Source organism: Strigops habroptila, chromosome 17 (assembly GCF_004027225.2).
Source record: "Strigops habroptila isolate Jane chromosome 17, bStrHab1.2.pri, whole genome shotgun sequence".
Classification (NCBI taxonomy): Eukaryota; Metazoa; Chordata; class Aves; order Psittaciformes; family Psittacidae; genus Strigops; species Strigops habroptila.
The window spans coordinates 214,673-235,603 of NC_044293.2; the positions used below are offsets into that span (position 1 = coordinate 214,673).

Below are 20,931 nucleotides of genomic sequence, written 5' to 3' on the forward strand. Positions count from 1 at the left end.
ACTCACTGCGCAACCTCGGCACAACGCAGGGTCACACGAGAGCTAAAAGGAGGGGTCCGGGTCTGCTCCATCCCGCTCCCGTCGAGGCACGGCAGGGTCCCGCACTGCAAACCACGGCAGCGTCAGTCCCAGACCCAGCACCGCCCCGCGGCACAAAGCTCCCGGCACAGGCAGCTCTTTGGCAGCTCTTTATGTGTCAGCAGTTTGATACATTTCCAATAAATTTTGTTTTTAAAAAGTCAACTTTAAAAAAGGCAACTCTTCCCTTGGCCAAGCAGATGATTCTGGTGCCACCCGGCGTGAGGTGCGTGGCCACGGCACGGGCCCCCCAGGACATCCCCTCTGCCTGGGGTGCTCAGGAGTCCATCACGCTGGTGGATCTGGGGCGCACAGCACCCACCACCCTCAGTTCATGAACTGGGTGTAGCCCTCTGCCCCCGTGACAATGACGTCCATCCAGATGCGCATGGCCTCGGCCGAGGGGGCCACCATGTAGTAGAGGCGGTCGTGCGTCTTGACACAGAAGGTGAGTGCGGGGTTGGGGCTCTGCGGAGGAGGAAGAGGATGGTGTCAGTGCTCTGCCCCCTCTAAGCAGCACCGTGTCCCCCTTTCTCCCCCCATAAGGCCCAGCACTGAGGTCCTGCCATTGGCACCCTGTGGAGGAGGTGCCACAGATCATGGATTTAATGGCTTTAAGGTAAAAAATGATAGATTTAGATTGGATATTAGGAAGAAATTCTTCCTTGTGAGGGTGGTGAGGCAGTGGAACAAGTTGCCCAGAGAAGCTGTGGCTGCCCTATCCCTGGCAGTATTTAAAGCTAGATTGGATGGGGCTTGGAGCAACCTGGTCTAGTGGAAGGTGCCCCTGCCTGGGATAGGGGGTTGGACCTGTATGGGAATTAAGATCCCTTCCAATCCAAACCATTCCATGGTTCTATGATTCTATCACTCCGGGAGCATCCCCGGCACGAGCTGCCCCAGTGCCTCCTGTCTGCATGATGGGGGGGATGCCAGGAGGTCCCCGTGGGTGCTGGGGCAGCGGCGGTGCGCAGCTCTCACCTTTGCAGCGCTGCGGAGGTGGTCGTAGTAAACCTCTTCAATGGCTTGGAAGTAGATGACGCCCTTCAGCTTCGTCTCATGTTTATCTGCTCGAGAAAGGGAACCGGTGTCGACCACGGTGCTGCAGGTGATGGTACAGGGAGGGACACGAGGAGGGGCATGGGGCAGCACAGGGACTCACCCACATAGTAGGAAAGGGTGCGCTTCATGCGGTCGAAGACAAACCAGCGTTTCTTCCAAGACTTGATCTTGCCACCCATCTTGACCAGGTAGCCCTTGCACATCTTCTCTGTTAGGATGACGTGGTAGCAGGTGTCCACGCTGTGGCCCGAGGACTCGATGTGCAGCCGCAGGTCAAAATCCTCTTTGCGGATGGGGAGGTACCGCGTCAGGGGACGAGCCTGGAAAAGCAGAGCCCTGCAAAGCCTGCCAGTGGGACAAGGGCCACATGCCCCCCAGATGCAGGTGGAGAGCGGGGCTGGGAGAGGGGACCCGGCACTGGAGGTGGTACCCGCCCCACACCTGCGAGAAGTGCTTCTCACGCAGCTTGACCTCCTTCTCCACCAGCTTCTGCCGCCGCGTGGTCTCGTCCTGCAGCCGCCGCTCCAGCTGCTCCCGGCGCCGGCGCTCATCCTCCAGCGCCTGCCGTCGCAGCTCCATCTCCCGCTCCTGCCAGCACATGCAGCCGCTCAGCCCGAGCGCTGGGGACCTGCACCCCAGCCGGCTGCAGGGCCGGTGCCCCTGCTCACCCGGGACTCCATCAGCCGCGACTTCTCCGCGTGTGCCTCCTTCAGCATCTTCTCCATCTCCTCGATCTTCCCTGCCTCCATGCCACTGGCACTGCAAGACAGCCCCAGCTGCCGTCCCAGTGGGAAGGAGCTCGAGCCGGCAGTGCGACCAGCAGAGCAGGCTGCTCCTTTGGCTGCAGGACCTGGCCCCAGGGTTACCTGGAGATGTTGTCAGGCGAGCAGGCAGAGTTGTTGCCGGTGGAGATGCTGGTCTCCATGCTGTCAGAGCTCTCCAGGCTGAGGGTGTCATATGCGTGGTCCAGCTCCTCGGCTCGGGGCCCACCGCCATGGGGACGGTGGTGATGGAGGATGGAGTGATGCACGAGTCGGGGGAAGGCGGTGGGGAAAGGGGGCTGCCCATGCAGGGCTTCCCACTGAGACTGAGCCTCGGCGGCTGCTTTCTGCTTCAGCTCTGCCAGCCGCCGCTTCTGCTCCTCAATCACCTGCTGACCTGGGCCACGGGAAGACAACCACAACTGAGTGCTCCATGCTCAGAGCCACACCGCTGCAGGTGAGGGGATGGCACAGGCACGAGAAGACACAGCAGGCACTGCTGGAGCTGGGTAGGGATGGTTGGTGCTGTGGCGAGATCCTTCACTACTCACTGCAAGCAACACCTATCTGAGCAGGAGGAGGGGGTATGGGCAGCCAAGGGGGGCACATGCACCAGGCTGGCAGTAGCAGGCTGGGCAAAGCATTAGCAGATTTGGGATGCACAGGGCTGCCGCTAAGCAGATGCCTGGAGGCACCTGGGGTCCTGGGCTGGTCATGCCTCTCCTATTCATGGCAGCTGGTGCCAGCAAACAGCCAAGCTACTGCCTCCAGGCTGCCTGAGGCAGGCCAAGCCACCCCACATCTCTACCTGGTAGCTTGCCTGGCTGCAAGGGCTCTGCTGGGAGCGGCTCGGCTGGAGACATGCCATCGGGCGAAGGGGTCGGGAGGGAGAGAGGGGGGAAAGCAAGAGACCGTGAGAGAGGCACCGTGTCCCGCTGGAGCGCCGCTCCTGCCTCGGCCAGGCTCCCTTCTCCATTGCCCAAGTGGCAGTGAGGAAGCGTCTCCCAAAGTCCCACCACCCCACAGAGCCAGGGCGCGGAACCGGTGCTCACCCTTCTGCTGCAGGGCCAGCTGGCGCTTGGTCTCGATGTCCTGCAGCGTGGCCACCAGGTTGTGGGGCAGGCTGCCCGCTGGGGTCGGGGGGCCCTGGGCAGGACGGCAGGCACTGGGCTGCAGGGATGGACAGGGGCTGGCACCTGGTGCGCAGGAGCCCCCGTGCCTGGGGCCACGCGATGCCGGTTCCCCCTGGTAGCAGTACCTTGGGCGAGGGGCTGCGCCCCAGCACAGAGAGGTTCAGCTGCGAGGATGAGGGGGTCCCACTTTTCATCCGAGGGGTAAGGACACCAGCGTCACCTTCCGTCTTGGCACGATAGACCTGGGCATGGAGACACAGAAGCGATAGAGTCATGGGGGGCTGCAAAAGGCCCCCTGGACAGATGGTTCAGCTGTCACTGGGGCTGAGCATCCCCTCCCCAGATCCTGCCCCTGTGTCGGTGCCACCTTGGCAGGGGTGCAGGCAAGAGGAGGCAGCAGCTGCCTGCCCCAGGCGTACAGCCTGCTGTGGGTCTGTTCTGCCTCTGCCTTGCGGCGCCTGGGATGTGGAACTGGCAGGAATAACCCCATGCTGTCCTGCTCCTGCCGCGGCCGGCAGCCCCAAAGCCTGAGCCCCAGCAACAGGAGGCTGGGATTACCTGGAGAGGCTTGTGAGAGAGGTGAGCTTTAGCTGGAAGCGGAGGAGGGGAAGAAGGAGGAGAGACAGAGGAGAAAGAGGTCTCAAAGCCGGCCATGACCTCCTGGTACCACTTCTCTAAATCAAGAGCCGGGAGCCACACGGAGCCCCCTGGCAGCTGCTGCTCCATCTGGAGAGAAACGCCGCATGAGAAAGGACAAAGGGTGAAATGCAGCAAGGGACAGACGGACAGAGATAGAGAGGTCAGAGCATCCCTGCCTGCACCTGCACCCTCCCTGGCTGAGTCCCGCAACTCCCGGATCCCCTTGGCTGCTCATAGGGCTCGCAAGAGCCGATGGAAGTGCCAGGAGGGCACAGAGACCCCCTGCCCTGCACCGTGGGCTCAAACAGGCACAAGGCACTGGGCAGGCAGCAAGAGGTGAGGGTGCTGGAGACAGCCCCCGCTGCCACTCAGCCTCATCTGCAGCTCGCCCCATCCCCTGCATCCTCATCACTTCCCGGGGAGGGCGCAGAGGCAGAGGGAGGGTAAAAGGGCACAAACCTCTGCAGAGACGGAAGAAGAAGAGAGAGATGGAAGAGGAGGAGGAGGAGTAATGCAGCCTGATGGAGATGAAGGAGACGGAGGGGCGCAGGCCAGTGGGGAAGCGGCAGCAGGGTGGAGGCCGCCCAGGATGCCTGAGAGCTGCTCAATGGTCACATACTGGGCAGAGAGAAGCAGATTAAACTGGGAGAAGAGGCTCCGAGCAAGGACAAGCAGGCACAGGGGAGTGAGCAGGTGGCTCCAGCCCCAAAAAGAGGGTGCCACATCTCTGGGAGGCAGGGAGCTGCTACTAGGCACTGGGTCTGTCCCTGCCTGCTCTGCATCCTCCTCTCCTAGGACTGGTGGCCAGGACTGGGTCCAACAGGCAAAGAGCCACCCTCCCGCCCCGCTGGGCACCCGCTCTGCTCCCTGGCCCTGCTGCTGCCACCCAAGAGGGCACAGCCCATCCAGAGCTCCTGAGAAGCACTCCCAGCAAGGAGACTGGGTGACTCCAGCCTCTGCTCCCTGCTCAGCTGCAGCCAGACAGGTCCCCCAGCCCAAGAGAGAGGTGGGCTCCGAGCACCAGGGCACAAGGGGAAGCCACGTGCTCTGCAGCATCCTCACTGCTGCCCGGGATGCGGCAGGCAACCCAAGGGAGTGAACCCGAGCATGCTCTGGAGCAGGTACCTCGTCAGCTGCGGGAGGTACAGCAAGCAAGAAAGAGCACTGAGCGGCAGCAGAGGCAGCAGCAGAAGCTTTAGTGTCCGGGCTGGGGCCGTGCGCATTGCTGCAGAACCTGAAAACGTCAGACAGCCTCATGTACTCCTAGAAATCCACAGCGGAGGAGAAGGAGGAGAGTTAGACCCATGCGCTGGCATCACGGCACCGACTGCAAAGCGGGAGCAAATCTCCCCGCACGCACATGCCCCGCCGCCGCCTGCCCAGCCCTTCCTTTCTCTTCCCTTCCCTTCCTTTCCCTTCCCTTCCCTGCTGCCCGCCCTGCCTGCGGCTGCCCCCCGGCTCTGCAGGTGCCCGAGGTGGGCTGGGTGTCCCAGCACACTGCCTCGCTCCCGCCTTAGGTGCAGTTTTGCTGGGTGCAGGCTGGGGATGGAGGGCTGCAGCCTGCCCTGACGAGGGACCTTCATCCGTTCCCATCACCCACACCTTGGGGTCCCCAGCCACAAGCTCTCCCCAGTGCATCAGCACCAGATGAGGCCTCCATCAGAGAACCTCAATCTGTTCTAAGCCAGTTTAAGATCCACTTCCCTCACCCTTTTTGAACCAAACATGCTAAAGTTGGGGATTTGCTCTTTTTTTCTGGCTAGCAGGAACCTAAAGGATGCTCCCAGGAACAGCCCAGCTAGCAGGTCAGCAGCGGGCAGGGGGGAAGTGCAGGGGTGCCCGTGCCACATGGTGCTGCACAGGGGTTAGAAACCAAGCATCAGGCTCAGGAGAGCACCTCAGGAGAGTGTTAGTGAGCACAGCAGCTGCAGAGCTGAATAAGAAATGGCTCAGCCGTGCCGCCTCAGCTGCTGCTGTGCTGTGGGGGTGTCCTGCTGCCCGACAGCGATGTTAGTGCACCCAAAGGGTCTGGTGGTGGCTCGGCCGAGGAGGGGGCAAGCGGGCCAGCATGTGCAGTTAGTCTGTTACCTCGTGTGCCCTGGGGTAGGAGCAGGCGGCAGGAGAAGCTAAGGAGGCAGCTGCTGCTGGCAGGGGGCTCAGGGGCTTAGTTCCCTCCAACAGCTCATAAGGCTCTGAGATATGGAGGGTCTCCTGTTGGGGGGCAAAGACCACAAAGGCAAGGCAGGCACAGGCAGCAAGGCAGCAGCAGCAGGAGCCCCGCTGCAGGCAGGTGCCAGGGGACTCTGCCATCCTGCCCTTCTCTGCAGCAGCACATTGGGTGGCAACTGGGTCCCCGAGGGCATCATGGCTCTGGCTCCCCATTCAGAGCCATGAGCAGGGCAACAGGGTGACCCACTCCCACCTACAAGCCTTTGGATATGAATTGGAAGGAGTCCCCTGTGCCAGCACCAACAACAGTGCTTGGGGTGGCAGGAGAGGAGCCCTAGGGACCATACCTCCCCTCTCTTCACTTACCTCTCTGAGAGCTGAAGACATTTTGGGGAAGCTCCTGCCACCTGTGACGAGCTGATATCGCCTCTCCAGAGACACGAGTTTCTCCTTCTCCTGAGCACAGGGTGACAGTGACAGCAGAGGTAGCTGATGGCTACTGGCCTGGCACCCCATGGCCAGCCCCCCAAGCTCATCCCGACTGCCAGCACCCCAGCAAGAGCTGGCACAACCTCACCCCCTACCTTGGGCACCCCTAGGGGCAGGGAGTGCATGTCAACCCTCCAATGGCTGCGTTACCTTCTGCAGGAGCTGCAGGATGCTGTTCCTCTCCCTGGCCAGGTGCTCGGCCTCCTGGGCACTCTGCAGCCGGATCTGGGCAGCCTGGGCATCCAGGGCAGCCACCCGCTCCTGGGAGCAGGAGTGGGAATGAGCTGGCTGCCAGCGAGCTGTGGGGCACGGCCTGGACCCACTGCCCCCTCTGTCCCTACCTTCCTGCGGGCGATGCTGCGGTGGCACTCAGCCCGGCTCTGCAGGAGCTGCTGACCCCGCGCCTCGCGCTCCTCCTCGAGGCGGCTCTCCCGCTCCAGCTGCTGGAACTCCAGGTCCTCAAACAGCTTGGCCTCTGTCTCCAGCACCTCCGCCTCCTGCGGACACACAAGGGCACAGTGGATCACTCCCTCTGGACAAGCATCCCATAGCGAAACCTCCTGCTGTGCCCCCATGACCTGCTGGTGCTGGCCACGAATGGGAACCCATGGCAAAGCCTGTACCCAGCGGCATGTGAGGGCAGGCAGGCAGCTTTCCCTCCTGCACCAGCAATGTGGGAGAGACACCAGCTACCTCTACCCAGCTGGAGAAGGTGATGAAGGTGCTGGGCACAGACCAGCTCAGAGCTGTCACCTCTGGATGACAATGAGCTTGCCATGGCTGGAGACTAGATGCCCCCATTGAACCACATCCGGGCCAGCACCATGCCCTGCCAAGTGGCAAAACACCATACGCTGGTGTAACCACCAACATGCAGCCCTGCATCATCAAGCTGATGGGCAGCAGAGCCCCCACGGATGAGCACCATCCTGGACAAATGGCGTCCTCCCAGCCTTTGAGCACTGACAGCACACGGTAGCACTCAGCTCAGTGTGCAGAAATCACACTGCACTCCCCATGGGGATGCGTTCCATCCTGCTCTGGGAGCAGAGCAGCCCTTGCTCTCGTGGCATGGCATGGCGCCACCAGCGTGGTGGCTGCCAAGGGCTCCCACACGCTGGGACTACCCCATTGCTGTCCCTGCCTGCTGCACACTGGGACCCACATCCAAAAGGGGGGTGCCTGCCCCGAGCAGGCTGCAGCAAAGAGGGTTTATCTGCACAGCAAGGGCTGGGAAAGGTCAGACACTACTGGAAAATACCAGATAATGGGAAAAAATGCTGCAGACCAGTGGTAATGTAAACTGACGGCACCGTGTAAATAAACACTCTCAGGAAATAGCTGGAAGCAAAGGGATGAGGACCCGGTGGTCCCCGAGGCTCCCCAGCCTGCCCTCCTTTTGGGGCAGGACGAGTCCAGAGGAGCACATCAGCTCCCTGGTGATGCTCTGCCAAGCCAGCACTGCACCCTGGGCCCGGGCGAGCGGCAAGCTTACCAGGATGGTGGTGCCCGGTGCCAGCCGCCTCCAGCCCGGGTGTGATGCTCCCCGTGCGGCCCCGGCTGGCGGGGAAGAGCTGGCCTAAGCTGGAGCAGAGGGAGGTGGGCCATGGTCCGGGAGGGGTGGGGGGAGACACTGACCCTTCGCATCTGCTCCCGCAACTGCTCCCGCATTGACTCAGGGCACTTATCAAGGTGACTCTTCAACTCATGGTAAAGCACCCGGAGTTGCTCTAGCTCCTTCCTTTCAGCATCAACCTTTGCCCTTTCCTAAATCGGGGGAGAATGAGACAAAACAAAAAAGTAGAAAAGAAAAAAAAAAAGAAGAGAGAAAACACACTTCTCAAGTTGGCGCCATGCAGAAGCTGCAGAGTTAGAGAGGGGCTCAGCTGAAGAGGAGGCTCGCAGGGAGGAGCATCACAGCATCTACAGACGTCAAAAAAGGAACAGCCATGGGGCCCAGGCTGCGTGGTGTTAGAAGGGTTACAGCTAGCCCTCAACCTCAGCCTTGCATTCACATGCCAAAAGCCCACTTGTGGGCAGTGAAAAGATCAGTGCTGACAGCACAGATAAAGTCATCCCGATCCTGCAGATAGCTGCACCACAGTGGATCACTCTGAACCACCACTAACCACCTTTGTTAATTGGTGTTCACCATCCGAGATGTTGCCAATTAAACACAGCAGGTCCCATACACAGGCTGAGGGACCATGGACCACCCCCATCCATCAGGAGGAGAGGGCTGCCTGCAGGATGTCAGTGAAAATGGGAGATTGAGGTCCAACCCTGCTATCGGAGATGCTCAGGCTATGCAGAGTTAGTAGCAGACGCTTGCTCCTGGCCCCAGGAGGAGGGAGAAACATCCCCAACCCTTCCTCCCATAGCCACAGGAGCAGTACGATCAAGGCCAGCAACACGGGGCTGGCGTAGGGGATCACGTCCCACAGGTCCGGCAGCACCATACTGCGGCCAGGCACTGGAAAACACACACTGTGGCAGCACAGAGACAGAGGGGATCCATGAACAGGGATATAGGGGTGCGAGACAGGGGAGGCTGTGCCCCGGGACAGGGGCTGCAGGGTGCCTGGGGGCTCTTGGGCATGCAGAGGTGTCAGAGGTGATGGTAGACTTGAGAACAGTTAGTGCAGGTAGTGCAGGCTGGTTAGGAAAGCGGTGGTGAGGTCAGCAGGTTGGAGCGGGGTTTGCCTGCGCTCCTCTCCTAGCTCTGCACGAGGCTGCCCCTGCCTACAGAAGATGCCTGCAAAGGACTGGAAGACCAAAACAGGACAAAAACCCCAAACACCACACGGGCACTGCTGGAAGGCACCGACAGCAGCTCTGCCTAGCCACAAGCAACCAAACAGCCCAGGCACCTACAGACGTGGGGCCAGCCAGACCCCCACGGACACCAGCGCCACATCACAGCAGCATATAGCTGCTAGAAGGACCCAGATATATGCTGTGTGGGGACACCAGCCTCTCCCATCACAGAACAGCTCACCCCGGGCTGTGCCACGCTGCCCGCGAGGCTGCAGGATGGCTGGCAACCAGCAGCAGGGTCAAGTGGCAGCGGTGACTTCAGGCAGGGCTGGAGATCACAGCAGCAACTGCATCAAAGATGCCGCGACCACCTCAAAGATGCAGGACCCCTCCCCAGCCACTGAGCCAAGGGAAACACCCACCACGATTTCCTGGCCACCTCCAGTGAGCCGAACACTACAGCAGCAGCCACCATCACGCATGACGATGCCCCAACGGGCAGCAGACTGGGGGAACTGGCCACAAGACACAGCCCACCAGCAAGTGTGGGGAACGGGGAGCACTGAAGACTCCCCTCCGCGACAGTGCTGCCCACTCCAGGCAGCGGGTGTCCAGGAAAGCCCCACACCACAAAACCTCCCTGCAAGACTCCTCTGGTGTGACACATGGAGGCTGAAATACAGCCCAAGTGCCAGCCCTGCGCTCCTCTGGCAGCGCTGTTGGACCAGTCCCAGGCAGACAGAAGCAGATCCCCCCAGGATGTGAACCCAGAGTGGATGCTCCTCAATGCCCCTGCAAAGTCCAGGGACAGCAGAACGTGTCCAAATGGGAACACTGCAGCATGGAACACCGCAGCATGGAACACCGCAGCACTGCTGCAAGCGCTGAGGAGGGCACGACACAGCCTGCTACAGGGCTCACCTTGTCCCGCTCCTTCCGGATGCTGGCATCCAGGCTGGAGAGCTTCTCCTGCAGCTGCTGCACTGCCTCCTGCTCCTGCCGCAACCGTGCTGCCTCCGACTCACGCTCGCCCTGCAGCAGCGCCCGCTCCATCTCTGCCTGGATGGGCACAGCCACATCAGGATGGCTGCCCCGGCCAGGTCCAGCTCTTGCCCATGGGACTGGGTGCTGGTCAGCAAGGGCAGCGAGCAGCAGGGGACCCCGTGAGGCTCCTCGTCCCCTCACCTCCCGCGACATCTCCTGCAGCTGCTGCTCCAGCTCCTTGACACGGCCCTTGAGCTGGTCCAGGCGGCCAAGCACGCTGGCGCGCTCCTCCTCCAGCCGCTGCGCCTCCTTGGCCCGGGGACCCGCCAGCTCCTCGTGCTGCAGAAAGGGCAGGTTGGCACAGTGCAGCACAGCATGGTGCGGCATGGCACGGCACAACCATCCCCTCACCTCATGGTGGGTGCTCTCGGTGCTGCTGCACTCCTCCTTCAGGTTCTCCTCATCTGACCTCTCCAGGCTCTCCCTCTGCCGCAGCTCCTCAGCAGCATGGCCCAGAGCCACGGCACCCCTGGGCACCCACCGGCCAGCATCCACGTCACCAGCCAGGAGCCGGTGCACGTCACCCGGCTCGGTGCTGTCTGTCTTGGTGTACTCGGCGCAGAGGTTCAGGATGGTCTCCAGGCGCTGCCGCTCCTGCAGGGAAGAATGGTCAGCATGGTGCCCATCCCAGCACTGCCGCTGGCAGAGCCCACACGACCCTGTGCCGATAGCAGTCACTGGGATGCAGGCTTGCTCCTTGCCCTGCCTGCATACTGGGATGGGCTAGGGACATTGCAAAGCCCAACACAGCCCACCGCCCCGACCCAGGCACACGATGCACCAGGGTCTGGGGACGGACTAATTACATGCAGCAGTGGTGGCTACCAAGCGCCTCCGCTATTTCCAGGCAGTGAGTCAGGCCGCCCGCGCCGGCGTGAGTCAGGGCTGAGCCAACAGGGCTCCGGTGGCACAGCCCCAGCACCGGCAGATGCACAGGGCAAACCCCACCCAGGCAGCTGCTGGTGCTATAAAAACTCCATCTACCCTAAATATAGATGCGATGCCCACAAAGCCACGGCACCGTCGCCGGCAGACACGGCACTGGTGGGGTGGGAGGAGACGTGAATGGTTTTGCAAAGCCAGGGGTGCCACAATTTCAGATGCAGCCCCATGGAGCCATGTGACCCATGGCTCCCCCTGGGCTGCTGCAAGCTGGGGGCTTTGTGCTGCCATGCACTGATGGCCACTCCTGGTCATAATCCTACTGGATAAGCCGGCAGCCTGGCAGCTGCAGCAAATCCCTGAGAACAAGGGCCAGGTTTTAAAGCAGCAAAAGCCAAAAGGCACTTGCAAAGAGGGCGTCCCCTGCTCAAACATGGTCCCATGTCCCCCCCGACACCAGGGCTCACCAGGCGCTCCATCTCCTGCTCCCGCACCCGCTCCTGCCTCTGCCGCCGGTGGTACTCCAGCAGCTCGTCCTCATTGTCGCTGATCTCAGTGATGCTGTTCTTGCGCTCCCGCGGCCCTGCTGGCAGCCGTGGGTCCCCCAGGGGCTTCCTAGGGCCACGGGGACTCTGCCGGGGCGAGGGCACGGCCGTGGAGCCCAGCCCGTACGCCGGGCTCAGGCAGGCGCTGAAGCTGGGGCGGCATGGTGGGGTGTCTGCCGGCAGTGGGGGCGAGAGGCTGCTGGTGCCTCGTGGCTCCTCCAGGCCCTTGCGCCGGGTGCGGGGACTGCCAGGCACCTCCCTGCCCAGCCGAGGCTGCGGGGACGGGGCGTCGGGGACCACCCGGGGGCTGGCAGCCCGGCGTGACAGGGATGGGCTCAGCGGGGGCAGCTCCCGCATGCTCTCCATGTTCCTCCGGGCTGCCCGCGGGCTCTCAGGGGGTTGCAGCCGGGTCTCCGGGACTGCCCTGCTGGGGTGCTGCCGGCCAGGGGTCAGGGGTTCCCGTGGCTCCCGGAAGGGGCTGGGAGGTCGCTCCTGCAGGGCTGCTCGTGGCCATGGGGCTGCTCTGGGGGTCAGCCGGGGGCTGCCTGCCCGGTGTTCCCCAAGCCGCTCAGCTGGCCAAGGGTCGCCGGGTCCCCCGCCACGCATGGGGGGTGGCTGCACGGCATGGTTGTAGCTGGAGGAGCGGAGTGGGACAAGGGGTGGCACGGCTGGACCCTGCTCCTGGCTGCTGGGCGAGGGGCTGGTGTAGCCACCACTGCTGGCCGGAGAGGAGAGCGGGGAGAAGTTCTCATAGCTGGAGCCCCCCGACGTGGCTCCAGGGCTGGGTGGCGGGGACAGGAGGCAGCGCCCACCCCCATTCACTACAGGGGACAGGGGGGACTGGCCACGGGCAGGGGGCTTCTTGCCAGCGGGAGACACCGGCTCCTCCAGCACCAGCGAGTCCATGATGTCCTGCAGGTCCTTCTCAATGGAGCTGACAAGGGAGCTGTGGCTGGGACACCCGTGCTCTGGCGGCTGGCGGCTACCATTCACCAGGGCCTCGGGCTCTGCGGGGAGACACAGGCCTCAGCATGGCACGACCCCCTCACAGCCCCTGCTCGGGCTGGTGTCCCACAGAGCATCACCCCTTGATGCAGCCTTGCAGAGCCAGTGCTGGGATGCAGCTCCTCTCCCCCCAACCCCACTGCCACCATTTCCCACTCCGGCTGGGGAGCCAGGCCAGGGAGGAGGCCGGTATCCTGCTGGCCCCATCATCACCAGGGAGACAGAAACCTGATAGCACAGCCCAGCCGTCTGCTCCTGCTCCCGACATCCCTGTGCTGCCACAGCTCCCAGCTCCACTCCCTGGGGAGCAGCTGCCTGTGCCAGCCACTAGCACCCACTGATCCTCCCTAGCATGCTCCAGCACCCCAGAAACAGGGCAAAGATGGACAACCAAAAGCCACCGAGTACAGACCTGCGGCATGTCCGGACCCACTGTCGCGTCGCCCTCAGCCTTCCTGCACCCCCAGCCCACGTGCCCCCTGCCCAGGCTGCCCTGTCCTCTCAGCGCAGCACTGATGTGCCTGTCACTCAGGGGACAAGCTAATAGCGGCAGGCACAGAGCCTGGCCAGGACAACGTGCCACCCAGGCTGCGTCACCCCTGGCACCCAGCAGCTCCCCCGCGGCGGCCGGCAATGCCTCCGTGCCCAGAGAGATGTGCCTCAGCATGGCCTGTGTGATCCTGCCTGGTCCCGCTGGTGCCCAAGGGACTGCGCAGGGCCCACATGGGATGCTCCACGGTTGCATGATGCTCTGCGGCCACGGCACCTCCCATGTCCCTCCTCCTGTCCCCCAGCTGCAGGGTGTGCTGCCTTCCCGACACACACGTGGCACAGGGAGGCTGCCAAGCTCCTCTCTCCGTGCCAGGTCGTGCCGGTCGGGGCAGGGAGAAGGGCTACCAGCCCAGGGATTGCTGCTGGGGATGTGAACATCCCCGGGAACCAGGCGCGGCGCCGGCACAAATCCTGCCAATCCCGCAGACAGGCAGACACAGCAAGATAAGCAGCCAGCAAGACGATTGCAGCCGGGGAAACGACCTTCGCAGCCTCCGTGTGGCCACCCCAGCATGTAAACACCCGCTCCAAGGCAGCCAGGGGGCCCCGCACACCCATCCCCAGCATGGGCTGACGGGTGACAGCTCTGCCACGGCCAGGCTGGCCAGAGGCGAGAGCTGTGCCTTGCTGCCCTCGCCATCACCCTCTTCTGAGGCAATATTAATCATTAACAAACACCAGCACAACTGCCGTGCCAAGCCAATGGCCAGCACATCCGTGGCCAGGCATGAGCCCTGCTCCCAAACACAAGGGACAGGGCCCGAGAGCATCGCGCGCCGGGCAGGCTGTGGCGTCCCCACTGCCCCGCCTAGGCACCTACTTGCTGGCAGCCCGTAGAGAGCCGGTGGGCTCCTGCCCCCCGCTGGGATCATGCTCTTCATCCACTTGGCCTCAGCAGGGTGGTTGAAGCGGAGGAAGGTGGCCTGGCCCAGGCAGATGGTGCACCCTGCAGCGAGAGGGAACGGGGCTCAGCCACTGGCCGGGCGAAGCCAGAGAGAGGTGAGGCAGAAGCCGGGCACTGCCCAGCCCTAAGACACGTCCCCAGGAGGGGAGCGGGCTCCTGCCGTCAGCAGCGGCTTATGGGGAGGCTGAAATCCAGGTCACTCCCCGGCAGCTGCAGGCAGTGTGTCGCCGGCACAGGCACAGCTGGGGTCCCCGCCGGGGCTGCGCTGCTGCGGCGGTGCTGGCGACACTCCAGGGCCTGCGCGGCTGCCAGCCCCAGACAAGACAGCTCCTGTCCCCAGCCTGAGGTGCAGCCTCTCAGGGGAAGGTGCCGAGAGCCGCTGGGGAGCGGGGCGGCCTGGGCAGGGACACAGGGCCGTGTGCTGCCCACAGAGCTGAGAGCCGCGTGCCGGGAGCAAGAGCGTTGGGCGGCTGGAAGGCTCCGTGCTGCTCAGACACACCCTGCTTTGAAGCACCCACCAGGGCCATGGGGAGAGGCTCGCTCTGCACCGACAGCCGAAAATCCCTTGCCAGAGGGGATGTGTTTTTTGGAGCACCTGGCGAGCGAGATGCCATGCGGATTAACCGCCATTAACCGAGCACGGTGAGGGAAGGAGTCGTGCTCCCCAGCAGCACCCTGGCTTGGCGAGAGCATCCTGCCAGCTGGGTGGCCACGCCAGTGCCCAGCATGGCAATGGGCAACGGCTCCTCCAGCTCAGGGCATCACTGACCTGCAGCCTCCCCACACATCAGCACCGGCAGAGCCGTGCATCACCGTGGCCAAGCGGGGTACTCCCATCCCACACTCCGAGCGCCAGTCTCACAGCCCTGCAACTTTTCCCATTGTAGCCAGGCACAGACACAGACCCTGACCCTGACCTGCGCCCTGCCCGCCTGCCCTGCCTGCTGCCTGCAGGAGAACCGGGGTCTCTGCCTGCACCCCAGCAGATCACGGCTTTCACCGCCCGACCTGGGAACATCGGGACCCGCCGAGATCCGCCGCACCGGAGCCGTCGCGCGCGTTCACCGGCGGCTTCGTGGCTCCCATTGTCCCCGGAGAGGCCGCCCCCCACGGCGGGATCCCCCCTTCCCCGGGGCGAGCAGGGGAAGGAGCAGGGGCTGCACCGCAGCCGCCCGGGGGCGGGAAAGTGGGGTCCCCACCAGCACCACCCCCTGTCGCGGACACGCGCGGCCCCACCGCACTCACCGAACCGCCGCCGCCGCCCGGGCAGCGCCGCGCACCGCCCCTGGGGAGGGGCGGGGGGCGGGCGGGGACGGCGGGGGCTGGGCCTCACGCTGCCCCGCCGGGCGGGGTCCGCACGGGAACCGGGGCGCGGGGCCCCCGATTCTGCCCGCGGTGCCCCGGGAGCGGCGGAGGGGACACGGCAGGGTCCAGGCCCCTCCGGCCACACAAGCCCACCGACAGCGATGCCCCGGGAAACCCGAGCTGTTTTCTCCATTCATCCTCCTTCCCAAACCTGGCTGAGCATTTCCACTGTTGGTTGGGAAGCAGGTACAATGGCAGGGAGCAAACCCTGTCCGGCATACCCACTTTCTCCCTCCACATGTCACACGCGGCACAGCTCCCAGGCACAGCAAAGCCAGCCCCCAACGGTGCCAGCATCTGGCACATCCCCACCTCAGGGCAAAGAGGCAGGAACATCCTGACTGGGATGCGCGAGAGCAGGATGGATCCACAAACACCCCGATACCTGAGGGCAGACCGCCGCGAACCAGGTCCTGCTCCGGAGCAGGGCAGAGCAGAGCAGAGCATCCCTACCTTGGGTGAGGCGCATGGGCCGCCGCAGCGGCACGCCATCGATGGCACAGGCATTGCCACAGGGGTGCAGGGTGAGCATCCCCGCTGCGTTCTCGATGTAGCAGTGCTGGGGAGCCAGCCCAGGGCCCTGCAGGATGATGTCCGTCGTGGCCGTGCCAATGGTGGTCCTCCCTGCCGGCAGAGAGGACGGCTCAGCATCCCTACCACCAGCAGCGCGCCCACGGGGACCCGCCATCAGCCAGCACTTACCTTCCTCCAGGGGCAGGAGCGTGATGGCGGTGCTGAGCCGGCCGCTGCCCAGGCTCACCAGATGTGGCTTCTCTGTCTGCACCTTCAGCCCCTTGCCTGTGTCGATCAGGTCCAGGGGGCTGTTCTGCAGGAGGAGAAGGAGGGATGCTCACCACTTCCATGCCTGCAGCCTGCTCCCCTGCGCTGCCCACCTGGCCAGATGCAGGGAGTGATGCCCGGCACAGCTGTGTGCCTGCAGGACAGCCCAGCAGTGGGATGCAGGAGCTGAGGGCTCCATCCCACCCATGCTGCCCACCCCAGGGAGCAAAGATGAGCTGCTGCGGGAGCAGGAGAAGATTTCCAGGTCTTGGGCTGCACCTAAGAGGATCTGAGATGCCAGCCACTTAGCTCAATGGGCTTTACTGCTGATCCTATAATAGGATTGGGGTGAGGAGAGGCTGGAGAGTGGTGCCAGCCACTCATGGTAGGGCTGGCTGTGGCAGGGGAGGGCTCCCAATCCTGTGGCCCCATGTGCTCACCTGGATGATGGTCTGGACTCTGCAGGTCGGGCTGGCAGGGGTCCTGCTGGATGCCTCCATGGTGCCCGCTCGGAGATGCCGGGCGCTCTCGGACACAGGCTGCTGCCAGAAGAAACAGCACATCCAGGTGACCATGCTGGGCACAGCTCTGCCGTATTCCTGCTGCACAACCCTGCCGGCAGCCTGAGTGCCAGCCTCACAAACCCCATCCCAGACCGGCATTACCCAACACAAGGATTCCTCTCCTGAGCTGCCATTCCCAGCTGCCCAAAGCCACGAGCATCCTGCCTGGCGAGGCACGAGCCCCCGTCCCCCAGGAAACCCATGTGCTCCAAGCGTCAGGATGGGGCGCAGCACCAGAAGGAGGTGGAACACCGGCTCGGCTTTGGCGAACTGGTGCAGGAAATGCACACCCTAAACACCGAAAGCGATGGGCAGCCAGACCCCAATTGCCACTGATGGATGAGGACTCAAGAGTACAGCATCCAGCTGTGCCCAGCAACATCTGCCTGGCCGTGCATGGCCCATGGCACACCCCAACACACCGAGTGCCTATCCCAGGCACACACCTCCCCTTGCTCTTGCACAGCCCAGCAGCAGCAGCACCACCTTGGGGTGCACAAGCCGAGCTGAGAGCACTGTGTCCCTGCCTGTGCGCTGCCTGGCTCGCGCATGTGCCCACGGGAGGCACAGGCAGGAGGCAGCTTGGGGAGGAACGATTTCCGTCACCCGGCGCTCACGCCACAGTCACAGCCCAGATGATGCTCCAGGGTTACTAAATTTACTGTCTGTTGCTCCCCACGTCCCTCCCTTCCGCCTGGGCCTGGCCGAGCGCAGCTTAACCCTTCCCGGGAAGGCTGGGGCAGCCGAACCGAACTGGGGAGCGCTCCCACTGCCCGAGCGACACCGGTCCTGGGGCAGCCGGGGACACCGGGAGGAGCGCTGGGCTCGGCTCCCTGCAGCATCGCCTGCTGTGCCGCCAGCCCCGGCGCCCCGGGGGGCGAGGGACCCCCCCCCCGGCTTGGCCAGTGCCGCGCTCGGCTGCGGGGGCGAGCGGGCGGCTATTACACACTGCGGAAAAAATGAAATGCTGGAAAACACCAGGCGTGGGATCCGGGCTGGGACAGAGCCCGGGCGGCTGCGTGCGACACCAGGGCCGGCCACCCCACAGCGACAGCTCTGTGGGGACCGCAGCCACCCCACAGCGAGGGCTCTGTGGGGACAGCTAGGCTGCAAGGGGATGTGGAGACGTGGTACCCCGGGAGCAGCTCCCAACAGCCCCCTGGTTGCTGAGGCAGGACCCTGCTTTCCCTTACCTGCCACCTGGTCCTGGTGCTGAGCGGGACCCTCCGTGGCAGCAGGCCCATGTACCCTGGGTGCAGGGGGGCCACGCTTCCCAGCATCTGGAGACCCCAGAGCCCCGCCGAGCCCCTGCCCCTTGCTGGCACCCAAGCCGAGCCACAATGTTCGGGAAGGAGGAAAAGCCAGGAGGGGCCAGGCAGCTGCATAGGAAGGGAGCGGGGCCAGGGTGGGATCCTGCACTGGCGTTAACGCCTTCCCAGCACTGCTGTGCTGGTGGAGCTGGGTGGGCATCTGGGGGAACTCCAGCCCCATGCTCAGGGGTTCATCCCCACTCCTGCTGCCCAAACTCACTCCACCCAGCACCCCTCACTCCACAGGCAGCCCAGAAGGTGACCCTGGCATCCAGCTGCTCCCTGATACCAACACTGATGAGCACCAGCCCCCCAGCATCACCCTCCACCAGCGCCCCTCACCTGGCTCCTCACTGTGCCAGAGATGCCTGCCGTCCCCCAGCCTGTCCCTCGGGGGTGCAGCCCCTCTGCAGCCGGCTCTGCTGTAGGAATGCAGGGCGGGAGCACGGCCGCCCCGGCCGGCGCCCCACCGCTGGGGCAGACAAGGAAGCCTTTCTTCTCCCGCCGCCGCCTGCAGAACGTGCCGCTTGTTCCCGCCGTGGGAAGCGGTGAAGGCAGCAAACGCCAAGGGGTTGGGCTCGGTTACCGCCACACAGCCCCCAGCCCCTGTGCCCTCCGCACGCAGGGCTGCCCGCTCAGCCCCAGCCTCCCCGAGGACAAAAGCCCCTTTCTTCTCCGGGTGCAGGCAGAGGCCTCACCTGGGCGGACGCCCAGCCCTGCCAATATGGGGCCCCCGCCGATGCCGGGCAGGCTGCACATGGACTTGCTGTCCCACCGCCACCACGCTCCTGGGGAGCCCCTGCACCCCACTGCGCCCTGCCTGCCTGCCCCCAGCACACAGGGTCCGCTCCTGCCCAACCTGTTGCTGCCCACTGAGACCCAACCTGGCCACAGCAGCCAGCGGACAGACCACGGAGCCGCCCCGTGTGCTACTGGCTAGGGCACAGCCAGGGCATGACCAGCCAGTCCACGGTCACAACAAGGCCATGCCGATGCAGCGGAGCACAGCCTGGCACACCCTGCCATGCATCCCTCATGGTGCCAGCCATGCAAGGTTGCAGCGTGAAAGGGGCAGGCACACGGCATCTCGGGGCATGGTCTCTCCTCCCCACTCACGGCCGGGTGAGTCACAGGAGGAAGTCAGAGAGGCCGAGCTAACGGGTGTGCACCACAGAGCATCTCAGCCTCCGTCCAACTTGGCTGCCTGCTTGCTCCCCATCTGCTAATGCGCTTAGGGCGCGCTTACCCCTTCCCACACCTCCACCCCAGTAAACAACCGGCCATTCCACCAGCAGCTGGGAATGGGGAGCCCATCTCCAGCACAAAGCTGGAGGGGAGCAAGGAACCTGCTCCTGCAGACCTGGGGCTGCCCCACATGGAGCAGGGAACACCCAGCCGAGGACATCCCACCCAGGCGAGGGGCTGCACCACGGTTGCTGGGACAACGCAATGCTCCTGGCAATAACATCACCGTAAATCAGCTGCCAGACAGCTCCGGCGGGAGCGGAGGAATCCCGGCCACACCCGCTGATCTCAGCGCTCCTGGTAAGTGCTCCTGCTCCTCCGCAGCAGAGCTGCGCTCAGCCGAGCCCACGGCTCTGCCAGCATCGCACCTCTGGCTCTCTGTGTGCTGGGGGATGCCCGAGTGTGCTTGGGTCAGGCAGGGCATGCAGCCCAGCTTTCCTGCACCTGATGCTCCCCACCACCAGCCAGCTCGGTACATGGTCCTGATCACTGCCAGAGCACAAGCACCGAGCCCAACATCAGCACATGGCTCTGGCCACCACAGCATGGACAGGGAAACCACCAGCACCGAGTTCTACAACTGATCCCCAGCACAGTCCTGCTACCCAGCCCTGGATTCGCTGGGAGAGGAGCAGGGGTGAACCTCACCTCTCCAAAACGGGCACCACTCTTGTCCTTGCTGGTGTCCTGCCATCAGCAAGCACCGCCTGGTCACACAAACACACATCTCCATCACCCTGCCCACTGCCACCCCACACACACAACACATGGCACCATGTGCAAACCCAAACGTACAAGTAGCTGCCCAAGAAGCCCTGTGGCTGCCCGTGCTTGGGGAGGGCCAGGGGCTGTGGGAGGAGGGCCGGGAGCGCAGAGCCCTGTGCACAGCAGCTGAGCTCCTCCTGGGGCTGCCAAATTCCTTGGGCCTCCTGGCAGCAGCGCAGGGCCCGTGGCGAGATCGTGTCAGGAAGCCGGAGTAAACAAGGTCCCCCTGCAGAGCGGGGTCCGGCCAGGCCAGCACCTTTCCCAGGCTCCCCAAGAGGCACCAGGGACAAGTGGGGGCAGCCTCCGGCCAAGCGCCATCCCTGCCTACAACCACCCACGATCCCAGTGGGATTCAGGGTTGGGAGCGCCTAGTCCAGCCTCCCACATGGGGCTGGATGCTCTCAGGGCTCCCACACCAACAAACCCAACATTGATGTGGACCCCAGTCCCAGGTCCCAGTCCACCCAGCTGCCCCCAAAACATGTGCCACAATGGCCGAAGGATTCTCCTGGTCTCCCACCTGCAGCTCCTTCCTCATACCCTGCCCCCGGGCAGGCAGGAGCACCCTCACCACAGCCCATGTCCCAACGCAGGCAGAGACAGAGAAAGCCCCTCCCCTCACCGTACCCCAACGCGTTGCCCTTGGGGGAGTCCCCGCAGGCCTGGACCCCGCTGGCTTCCCGAGGGAAGCGGCTACCGGGGCACGAGTGGGGTCCCCCGCGAGGAGCTGCCTCCGGTACCCCGACCCCCGCCCGTTCCCCGCCGCCGCCGCCGCTCACCTCAGCTCCGCCGGTCCCGCCGCCGCCGTTGGCCGCCGCCGGGCCGGGCCCGCCCCGTCCCGCCCCCAGCGGGGCCGAGCCCGAAGGACCGCCGCAGGCAGAGC

At 64.1% G+C, this 20,931-nt stretch overlaps 1 protein-coding gene across 19 annotated transcripts; it reads right to left on the reverse strand.

Annotated features, from left to right (window-relative positions):
- Positions 1 to 175: 175 nt before the first annotated feature.
- On the reverse strand, positions 176 to 20,848 carry PHLDB1 (pleckstrin homology like domain family B member 1). 19 transcript variants are annotated; one of them, XM_030505620.1, is made up of 26 exons: positions 20,828 to 20,848; positions 16,606 to 16,704; positions 16,088 to 16,211; positions 15,839 to 16,009; positions 13,937 to 14,062; positions 11,482 to 12,566; positions 10,484 to 10,726; positions 10,274 to 10,411; positions 10,010 to 10,147; positions 7,970 to 8,098; positions 6,673 to 6,828; positions 6,482 to 6,592; positions 6,209 to 6,298; positions 5,762 to 5,884; positions 4,799 to 4,936; positions 4,133 to 4,291; positions 3,593 to 3,760; positions 3,160 to 3,276; positions 2,954 to 3,071; positions 2,710 to 2,754; positions 2,007 to 2,298; positions 1,809 to 1,899; positions 1,582 to 1,728; positions 1,241 to 1,460; positions 1,060 to 1,145; positions 176 to 546 (listed from the first exon to the last, which is right to left on the reverse strand). In XM_030505620.1, the coding sequence occupies exons 2-26, from the start codon at positions 16,663 to 16,665 to the stop codon at positions 406 to 408; spliced, it is 4,416 nt and encodes a 1,471-aa protein (XP_030361480.1). In that variant the 5' UTR covers positions 16,666 to 16,704; positions 20,828 to 20,848; the 3' UTR covers positions 176 to 405. The 19 variants fall into 19 exon arrangements, with proteins under 19 accessions (XP_030361480.1, XP_030361481.1, XP_030361479.1 ...); XM_030505621.1 differs by lacking the exon at positions 20,828 to 20,848 and adding an exon at positions 18,381 to 18,586; XM_030505619.1 differs by lacking the exon at positions 20,828 to 20,848 and adding an exon at positions 18,381 to 18,586 and having other exon boundaries at positions 16,606 to 16,707.
- Between the last annotated feature and the right edge of the window lie 83 nt (positions 20,849 to 20,931).

Excerpts from the sequence above, each read along its gene's own strand:
- PHLDB1 (XM_030505615.1), bottom strand. The coding sequence starts at position 16,740 with ATGGTCACCTGGATGTGCTGTTTCTTCTGGCAGCAGCCTGTGTCCGAG. Across the intron at positions 8,099-10,009 it reads TCCGGAAGGAGCGGGACAAG|GAAAGGGCAAAGGTTGATGC; the intron begins GTGAGCCCTGTA and ends CCCCCGATTTAG. Across the intron at positions 1,900-2,006 it reads TCGCCTGACAACATCTCCAG|TGCCAGTGGCATGGAGGCAG; the intron begins GTAACCCTGGGG and ends GCTGTCTTGCAG.